The sequence below is a fragment of the Triticum aestivum genome, chromosome 6A (assembly GCF_018294505.1).
Source record: "Triticum aestivum cultivar Chinese Spring chromosome 6A, IWGSC CS RefSeq v2.1, whole genome shotgun sequence".
Lineage (NCBI taxonomy): Eukaryota > Viridiplantae > Streptophyta > Magnoliopsida > Poales > Poaceae > Triticum > Triticum aestivum.
The window spans coordinates 24,867,655-24,878,560 of NC_057809.1; the positions used below are offsets into that span (position 1 = coordinate 24,867,655).

General features: G+C 46.8%; 1 protein-coding gene across 1 annotated transcript; it reads left to right on the top strand.

Moving 5' to 3' along the window:
• The first annotated feature begins 345 nt into the window (after nt 1-345).
• LOC123130093 (BAG family molecular chaperone regulator 1) lies at nt 346-4,000 on the top strand. Its single transcript, XM_044550047.1, has 2 exons — nt 346-693; nt 3,779-4,000. Exons 1-2 carry the CDS (start codon nt 443-445, stop codon nt 3,846-3,848), a joined length of 321 nt encoding a protein of 106 aa, XP_044405982.1. The 5' UTR covers nt 346-442; the 3' UTR covers nt 3,849-4,000.
• The last annotated feature ends 6,906 nt before the right edge of the window (nt 4,001-10,906 follow it).

Below are 10,906 nucleotides of genomic sequence, written 5' to 3' on the forward strand. Positions count from 1 at the left end.
AGAATTGTTTGGTTTCTAACCACATTTTACCGCAGTTTGTCACACCTCGTTATCTTAGGCAAATTTAACCAAATTAGGTGGGTGTTTGGTTCTTGCCAGATCTAAGGCAAGAAATTTTTTTATGAGCAATAAGCCTCATATGACAAAGACACGAAAAATGTGGCAAGAATTTTTTAGGAAAACGAAAGTGTGGTTAGACAAGTGTGATAAAAATAATGTGGCAAAGATAATCGCAATTCAAACAGGCCCTTAGTCTAACTTTATGCATCAATTAATATGGATTAGAGGGATTATTAAAAAGTTCCTTCGGTGGGTCACTTGTAAGAGTCACTGGGTCGCCGGCTCTGCCCACTCCTACATCGCCGGCGACCGGCGCCAGCGGGTAGTGGGGGCGGAGGACCGAAGCCGGCGGTCAAGCCCGGTAGGGGTGCGGCGGAGGAGGATGGTGGCGCTGGAGCGGGTCGGCGTCGCGCGCGGGGGGAGCTCGTCCAGCGGGTCGCCGCCAGCCCGCTCGACGGCGTCTTCCGACGACATCGCCCTCGAGGTCACAAGGCCCTCTCCGTCCTCCACCGTTCCTTTGTTGGCAAGCAGGAGCCTCACTCTCTCGCCGTGTTCCCGGTGGACGCACACGCGCACGCAAGCTGCTCGAGCAAATGGCCATAAGAAAAAACAGAGGAGCAGAGCAGTACGCAGGTTAGTTCTCCAGACAGCCAACACCCACAGTTTTTTCTCTTCAGTTCACAACGGATGCAGACTTTCATTTCGGTGTGAGTTACATAAACTTTACGCCGATGGATGGGGATTCATCATTCACTCACATATATGGATGGGATTGGCTTCGCCAGACGTCCCAAGGTTGGAACTTCTTTCTGGTCAAACTTAATTTGGACCTTTGTAGTGGGATTCATCATTCGCATCCCAAATATTACAGAAGTCAAGCACTCGTAGCTGCACCCAGCTTCACATTGCTGACCAGTGGCTTTGAATTCCAAGCACCAGAGTCCTTGTTAGTGTGCCACCAGAGCTAACATAAACATCCCAAATATTAGGATTGCTAGTAACCAAAACTTTGTGCATATTTTTCTTCATTGCGAACAAACTGCTCTGATTAATTATATGCAACTTCACTCTCCAGTTGCTTTAATCAAATCCCAAGCCCGCAAGCCCTGATTGGTGTGCACTGCTACCTCAAATCCCAAAACGGACAAGAGAGAAACTCCATGAGCATGGATACAAGCCTGCAGGCCCTTATTGGTCTGCTCCCTCGATTTCACTCTCCCACTACTTTAATTAAACAGCAACCAGCGACTTTTATCTTGGCAGGCAACACCAAGAGTTTGATTACATATATGTCATGTATGTATACCATGGGGTATCCTACACCAAGAAGAACACATACTCATGGCAAAAGCAGCCATGGACACGCTTCAACTCTCCTGCATCCAGATAGCCATAGCCCTGCTCTTGCTTACTCAAGCCAAGAGCACCACAGAGGACACATCTCCCCTGCATCCAAATGATACGAGCATCAGCTGTATTGCTGACGAGAGGTCTGCCCTTCTTGCCTTCAGGGCAGGTCTATCCGACCCTGCAAACCTCCTTTCATCATGGAAGGGTAATGACTGCTGCCGATGGAAGGGCGTCTACTGCAGCAACAGAACCAGCAATGTTGTCAGGCTAGATCTCCGAGGCCCTTATTGCAAAAATGGCGATCAGACGCAGGTGCTAGCAGGCAACATAAGCTCCTCATTGCTTGGTTTAAAATATTTACGGCATCTCGACCTCAGCTGCAACAGATTCGACAAGATACAGATACCGGAGTTCATCGGTTCTCTCCATAAGTTGAGATATCTTGACCTATCAATGTCAATGTTCATCGGAAGGATACCACCGCAGCTCGGTAATCTCTCCAACTTACAATACTTAGATCTTGAGACCTACTCATACACAAGTGTTGATTCTTCTTTCCATAGTGACACATACTCCACTGATATCACCTGGTTATCACAGTTAACTTCCGTTGAGCACCTGGATATGACTGGGGTGAACCTCAGTACAATTGTTCATTGGCTTCCGGTGATGAACATGCTTCCAACTCTGAAATTTCTTTGTCTTAGAGCTTGCCAGCTCAGGGGTAGCCCTGATTCTCTTCAGTTCTCAAACCTGACCTCTCTTGAAACACTTGACATTTCGGGCAACGACTTCCAAAAGCGTTGCACGCCCAACTGGTTTTGGGATTTAACTAGCCTCAAGCATCTAGATATCAGCAACAATGGTTTCTATGGCCCTTTTCCGGACGTGATAGGTAATATGACCTCCATTGTGGAGCTTGATTTATCAGGAAATAACCTTGTGGGCATGATACCTTCCAGTATGAAGAACCTTTGTAATTTGGAGAGATTATTTTCTTTCGGAAATAACATCAATGGGAATATAACAGAATTATTCCATCGATTACCCAGTTGTTCATGGAATAAACTACAACACTTGTTTCTACCTATCAGCAATCTGACTGGAAGCCTGCCAACTACAATGGTAAAATCCTTCAGCAACCTGAGCCGGCTGGATCTCAGTCATAACAAACTCACTGGCCATGTGCCACAGTGGATAGGAGAGCTCACAAAGCTAACAACACTGGCCCTTGGCTCCAACAAACTTGATGGGGTCATTGATAAAGGCCATTTATCCCGTCTAGATATGTTAAAGGAACTGACTTTGTCAGACAACTCCATAGCCATCACAGTGAGTCCAACTTGGGTTCCTACTTTCAGTCTAAGTTTTATTCAGCTTCGTTCCTGCCAGTTAGGGCCTAAGTTTCCAACGTGGCTTCAATGGCAAACACATGTAGTGAGTCTTGATGTATCAAACACAAGCATTAATGACATGGTACCTGATTGGTTTTGGATCGCAGCTTCCTCAGTAGTTTTTCTCAATATCCGAAATAATCAGATTACAGGAGTCCTCCCATCAACAATGGAATTCATGAGAGCAGTGGCAATGGATTTCAGTTCTAACCAGCTTGGTGGTTCAATACCTAAGCTTCCCATCAATATAACCTATCTGGATCTCAGTCGGAACAATTTAGTTGGGCCACTACCATTAGACTTTGGAGCGCCAGGGCTTGAAAGACTTGCTCTATATGATAACATTATCTCTGGTGCCATTCCATCTTCTTTGTGCAAGTTGCAATCATTGCGGTTGTTAGATCTATCAAGAAATAATCTCAACGGATCAATTACTAATTGCCTAGTAAATGACTCCAGCACAAACATGGCAGGTATGAGTATCATTAGTCTAAGCCTAAGAGACAACAACCTCTCAGGTGATTTTCCTTCGCTTCTCCAGAGATGCCCAGGACTCATCTTTCTCGATCTCGGACATAATCAGTTCTCTGGGGCTTTACCAGCATGGATTGGGGAGAAACTGTCGTCTTTGTCATTCTTACGACTGAGATCCAATATGTTTCATGGTCACATTCCAGTTGAGCTTACAATGCTTGTTAAGCTTCAATATTTGGACCTTGCCTACAACAATATATCGGGAAGCATACCGAGATTTATGCTTAATTGTACATGCATGATGCAAACAAGATTCAACACTAATGGTCTTCAGAATGCATTCGGTTCTAGAGTATTGGCTGATGAAAATGAACTAGTTGACTATACTGAGAATTTAACGGTACTCACGAAAGGCCAAGAGAGATTATATACAGGAGAAATCATATATATGGTGAATCTTGATTTATCCTGTAATAGTCTTACTGGAGCAATACCTGCAGAAATCAGTACTCTTGTCGCATTGAAGAGCCTGAACTTATCATGGAACAACTTCAAGGGAAATATACCTGAGAATATTGGAGCCTTAATTCAAGTGGAATCACTCGACCTATCACACAATGAGCTGTCCGGCGAAATCCCTTCAAGCTTGTCGGCTCTCACATCATTGAGTCGCCTGAACCTGTCCTACAACAATCTGGGAGGAAAGATACCAACTGGAAATCAACTGCAAACACTTGAAGACCAAGCATCTATTTATGTTGGCAACCCAAGTCTCTGCGGGCCTCCTCTCTCTCGGAGATGTCCACATCCCGAGCCAATTCCAGGAGAAAACGACGGAGATGCAAGCGATGACTTGGTTTCGTTTTTCCTCGCCATGGGCTCTGGATATGTGATGGGTCTCTGGGTGGTCTTCTGTACCTTCTTATTCAAGAGGAGATGGAGAGTTTTGTGGTACTTGCTCTGTGACAGCCTGTATGATTGGGTTTATGTGCATGTGGCTGTTACCTGGAGTTCCTTTAGAGGTAAAATCAATGGGTAGAAGCTGAGATGAGATGACCATCACTGGTTCTCGTTTTGTGCTCATGTAATTCAATAAATGTTTTTGACATTTATTATGAATGTATGAATGTTCAGGTATTGTACTAGAACTAATCAGGATATGTATTCAAGGTGCATACCATCGACCGAGTGGTATGCTGTTTTTCATATTGTACTAGAACCAGCACTGGTGGTCCTTGGTTTGCTCTAGACATGTAATATGATATACTCTGGGGATTTATCATGAATGTATCAACCCATATTCCTGTATCAATCGATATTCCAATGTATTGTAGTGGAACAAGTCGCTTACATACTTGCATGTATGAATTCTAGTTCCGTCCATCGACAGACAATTGTATATAATTATATATGATGTGTTTTGTATGCGCTTTCTGTTTTTTTTTCAAACAAAGGGTGATTTTATTGACTCATAACAAAGCATCAAGGAGATATAAACACGATGAGTACGCACCCGACCTCTGCATAATTAGAATCCACACAGCCAACATCAACACCCGCAAAAAAACATGCCAGCGAAGAGCAAAATCATACAAAAACAAAGCTATGCCTATGCGAGGAAGAAAAAAAACTAGGTGATCAAAACAGTGATCGAGAAACTATAGTAGCGACCATATCCGCACCAACTATTTCTTGACAGTACAAGGACAACGTGAAAGAATCACGGTCATGAAGGGGACCGATGCTAAAGAATCACCGTCATCGGATCTAACCACCAAAGGTCATATTCTAGATTTTAACCCTGAAGAATAAGTCCGAGTATATCCGAGCTATGCTTTCATCAAAGTAATGACACAAAAACGTCATCATTGCCAATTATAACCAACATGGGCAGACCTAGATTTTCATCCTGGAACTCGAGACAAGGTACTCGAGAAGCACCACCAAATCGAAGTCAATCATGTGCCGCCACCACCACTTTCCTCAATCCCAGCAGCTACAAGCACCGGGCTAGAAATCCCACTATCGTGACTACAGAACCATACCCTCTGCGTCAAGCACCGTTCATAGATTGCATCTCATCACTGAATGTAAACTGAAGAGAGTGAGAGCCGTCAAAACTCACAAAAAAGCCTTACGGCTACGTCCCACATCCTCGCTAGTACGAACCACCGGCACCGGATCTACATAATGAATTTCAAAGACCCTTCAATGACCGCTGCAATCTGCAGCTTGAAGGCTGGTTGATGCCTAAACGCTCACCAACAATGGTGTGTCTCCCGAAAGCCACCGAACGCATCAGAGGTGTAGCAGCATCGACCTCCACATCACGTGTCTCTCGAAGGATGCCGAACAGAACAGAAGTGCATCAGCCATCGAGTGCCACATGCATCACGCACACCACTGGAGCACCTCTATCGGGCATTACCTGTACACCGCACATGCAACACCAACAGCCACCGGCCGTGCATGATGACTAGCGGCACCGAGCCATCCCAGATTGGGGCAGAGGAGACCCGTCACCAGCGGAGCCTACAGCAAGGCCTAGATCAGATCGCCATGGCGATCTGGCCGAAATTCGTTTAGAGCATGTTCACCCGTCCCTCCAAGAACATCCTCAGGAATTTTTTTAGCCTGGTGACAGAAAAACGCTCCATTCGTATCCTCAAAGCCTTGTTTTTTATCGGATTTGAAGTAAAATTGGCCTCGGCGAACCCACCCCAACCCAAGCCCCCTGCAGGCAGCTGGGGAGGCCGGCGCTATTTTTTGCGTGATGTGGCCCACATGCACCCACATATCTCCTCCCCCACCTTCTCTCTCTCCTTCCGCTTTCTCCTTGCAGCGCTGCTTGCCGCCGCCGCGCTCTTCCACTGGCAACGGTGAAGAAGTCGCTGCCTCAGCCGTCGGGCAGGCGCAGGTGAAGATTCATCTGCCGTGCACCCGGCCTCGTCCGGACGCCGCCGTTGGGCATGTTAGAATAAATCTGAAGCATATCGTTGATCATTTGAGGACCAAGCAATCACACGAGCACGACACCGAGATTTATTAACGAGGTTCACCGATATGGCTACATCCCGGGGCCTGACTACAGGCGTTCCTTCCCGTGACACCGTCACAATACCGCACCCGGTCGCCCTGGACACCGGCACATGCCGCCGGCTTCCCCTGCGTTCCGGTACTATTATGTTGGCATAAGTTACATCGTGTGTTTACCCTCGCTATATAAAAGAGACCTAGGATACAAGTGTCCTACTAGGACACGACTCCATATCCTATGTAAACACAATACAACTCATAGTCCAACTGTAACCTACCTTGTACACTATATTCGACACAACTCTAACAAACTCCACCTTGGCGAATATTCTCCACCACCTTGAATTCGTCAATGCATCAAACTTCCATGTACATTGAACTTGAGCTTATCCATGAGTACCGCTGCTACTCCAAAGACTCCATATGACTTCACCTGCAACTTATAGTCCCTTCATTTCTTGACCACAGTCAACACTAGAGCAAAATTAAGTTCGCCATTACTCTAGTTTGTGCTCTCAACTTTCGGAGTATCCGTCCATGCCATCACACACCGATCACTGACCTGCGTGAAAGTGAACAACTCACATATTGGGTGTCACACATAAGAGTTACCTGAACTCAACATCACCGCTCTTCCTTGACCGCCGGTCTGAAACTTGAAGGAATTTCACCATTGCTTGTAGTCATCCCGAGTCAAATTCGCAGTTGTCTCGCCACATGTATGACCACCAGAGCCCTGGCTCGTCTCCATGCCCCGTGCATACCGCACGCCTCGCCGCCATTACCGCATCGAGTCTCCGCTGTCCTGGTCGAGTCTCAAGGGTCACGAACCCACACCACTCAACCCCCACTGCAGAGTACCACCGATCATCACCAACCGATGACGAGTTTCACGCTTCCATCAGACCACAGGACTCCAGTCCGAACTGCATGTCACTCGCTTTTTTCCCACCTGCTGAATAGGCTTCGACCCCGTCGACTTATGCCGTAGCCCCTCAATCCAGCTCCACCTTCAACATGACTCCATGGTAGATGATCAGTCCACCCCTGCGCCTCATTGACTTCCAGCTCCATGTATATACCACCTTGAATCAATCCCGCGCCATAGTCTTGTCGAAGCCGCACAAGCCTCGGGCATGTGCACCACGTGTTTCCATGCCCCAGAAGTCAGTCACCATCAGCATCACGCTCCTATGTCGTCGTCGCCGATCCCACCACCATTTTCTGTACCAACCGACTTGCGTCGATCCGTCAAACTGCCTAGTCCGACCTAGCCGAACTCGTGCGACTGTATGACACGCTCGAGGCTCCCAAATCGTCTTCCGCGAATTTCCATCCATCACATAATAATTCCATCACACCTGGCATGACTTCCCGCAACGCCTTCAAGCATCCATGTTGTGTCAACAAATTTCTCACCCTTGTCTGCCATAACCCAAGGTTTTCAGTTCCATGAACTTCTCTACCTCAAACCTGGTATCCGTTGGCGTCATAGTTCTTTGTATGGTTGACCATGCGAAAAATTATCCGAGCTTTCCACACAACGCCCCAGACACACGGACAGAACCTCTACGTGCTACTAAAGCAAAACCAAGAGAATTAAAATCTTTGGCCTTCACGTGATGGATCGGCTCCCTTGCACAAAACTTCCAATGCTAGCTTTGCCTTGCCATGAACTTCTGCTTTCCAACGGATTATCCCTTGCGATTCTTTCTATTCGCCACTTGATTTGCCTGCCTATCTCAGTGTCATTTGGAAACTCGGTCTCCTTCTTTTTTGTCCAAAACAAATCTCGCGTCTTCATGCTCTACCCACACACCTGAACACAGCTTGCAGCTCTCCAGATTGAACCATCCAACACCTAGGCGTCCAGCCATATGGGCCACGCTCCGTGCTTTCCGAGGCCACATCTGCCACGTGCACCAGGGCTTGGACCTCTCCGCCGCTGCTCGCAACGCGTTGATCGAACGGATCTCGCCGAGACTCCTGGCTGCTGCACGTATCCCGCCGCCGCCGCTTCATGTACGCGCTGATGGGCTATACGCTTGCTCGACCGATCCATTAATCGATCGCCGCACGTCTCGCCTCCTGCTGCCATGCGCACACGCGCCTTCCGCTGATCTTGCTTTTCTCCAATCTTGTCGAGAGCCACGCCACAGCCGGCTGCATCTCAAACTCGATGTTTCCTCTAGATCAACTCCTTGTCAACCTCGTCGAAACCTTACTCATGATACCACTTGTTAGAATAAATCTGAAGCATACCGTTGATCATCCGAGGACCAAGCAATCACACGAGCACGACACCGAGATTTGTTAACGAGGTTCACCGATATGGCTACATCCCCGGGGCCTGACTACGGGCGCTCCTCCCCGTGACACCGTCACAATACCGCACCCAGTCGCCCTGGACACCGGCACATGCTGCCAGCTTCCCCTGCGTTTCAGTGCTATTATGTTGGCATAGGTTACATCATGTGTTTACCCTTGCTATATAAAAGAGGCCTAGGATACAAGTGTCCTACTAGGACACGACTCCACATCCTATGTAAACACAATACAACTCATAGTCCAACTGTAACCTACCTTGTACACTATATTCGACACAACTCTAACAGGGCAGACGCGGTCCTTGAATCAAGCACCGCTTTGCCGGCAGAGCTTCTGGTGGTGATGAGACATGGGAATGAAAGGTGGGTTGTGGCCAGCCGCACCTAAGTTTCCCCGTGCCGTCGGGGAGGGCGACGCGGGCGGCACGTGAGGAACAGAGCCTTTCTCGTGCGGCTGACCTTAAAATTTGGGAGAGATTTTTACTTCCCGACCTCTGCACCAATTAGGAATGCACACAACCTTTTTAGTATGATTACCAAGATAAGCACGGTCATCAAAGATTTTTTTAAATAAGTACCAAAATATTATCTTGATGAGTGGTTCTACCACACGCCAAGTTTGATCCTGAATAAATGGAAAAAATCCCATGAGCATCAACTGTCAATTTTAGGAATTGAACTTAGGTCCTTAGGCAACACAAACCGCATGCCCAATCATGAGCTAAAGCTCTATTTATTGTGATTTCTGTAGTTTTTGCTTTTCTTTTTGTAATAATTTATGGTCCTTTTCAATGTGCTTTTAACCCATGGTAAATACTGATACCTTGGGCAAAACTCAAATGGCAAAGATAAGGAGGGTGAAACCGGTGATGGCAAGGTGATGAAGCTGATTCCGATTTTGTTCTGGCCTGGAAGATGTTCGCTTCTGCACTAGCAATAGTTGAGAAAAACCCATGTCCCTATGGAAAGAAAAATAAAGTCCTTTTTGCTCTGGCTGAGGTGTCTCCATGGAAGGAGGTGATCTCTGTTTTGTTTGTTACTTCTGCATATAAACGTTGGATGGTACTAAAAAAGGCTTTCGCCCCCCACTTTATATATAAAGCAATGACCACAGATAAACATCCGGGTACAACACGCCACCAACACACACCACTCATCCAAGGCAAGATACAAGGATGCCGACACACCGCCATACTGCCCAATCAACAACCAAGCACATTACAGATGAGCAAAACAAGAACCGCTTGGAGCCAACGTTGGATGGTTTTTGTGCTCATGTCCCTGTATCCGATTTGCAGATGACATAGACTGCTCGCTTCAAAGCTTCAACCATTGTTGAATTGTCAAACTGTATCCCTCTGTTGTAATGGCCGCGTCAGTTGTCTGCCTCTGCTTTATTATAGTAGTAGTATAATAAAGCAGCATATTATCCTTCTGTGCGTATGTTTGCTCTGTTTTGGGAGTACATTTTGGCAAGGTAAACTGAAGATCCAAGTGTCTAGAGGTGTCATGTTTATTTTGTAATACTTGCATGGTTTCAGTTGATTTGAGTTGACCCACATCTAGCACAGGTTCCTTCACTTGCACAAGTGCCCATGTTATTGCATATGTACAGGGCAAATGTGAGTACAGATAAATCTTGTATCTTGTAGATATTTGCTTTGTTAACCTCTTTAATTCCATCGTATCAATTTGATTTGATTTCATCTAATAATCTTCATACAACTTCAAATGCACTGCAGATATATTTCAGAAAAGTGCCACAAATTTCCTACCATATACCACAAATTTCCTACCACTAACAAAATTTGTACCACACAAATTTCAGAGAAGTTTACAATCAGATCTACCACCATTTTCTACCACAAATTTAAGAAAAGTGCCACAAATTTTCACTGAATTTCAAATAAAATTAAGATACTATTAATTTTGAGATGATTGGTAATGAAGAGTCGAGAAGGAATCATTCGGAGAGAATAGAAACAGTCAGCCACTGCAGTAGATCTCCATCTCCACCAGTAGCACGCAGGTTCCTCCCCCCTTTCCTCGTCGGCGGTTCCCTCGGGTAGCTTGCTCTGCTTGCTCCTGCATGGCCCGCGGCCTGCGCCACCGTGGACACCAGCGCGGAGGGGGGGTTGAGGAGGAGGCGGAGGGGGGGTTGAGGAGGAGGCGGAGCGGGGAGCAGGAAGGAGGCGGTGGGGTGGCTGGGCCATTTGTGGGGGAACTCTTCTCCCAGCGGATCGCCGCCAGCCCGCTTGACGGCAT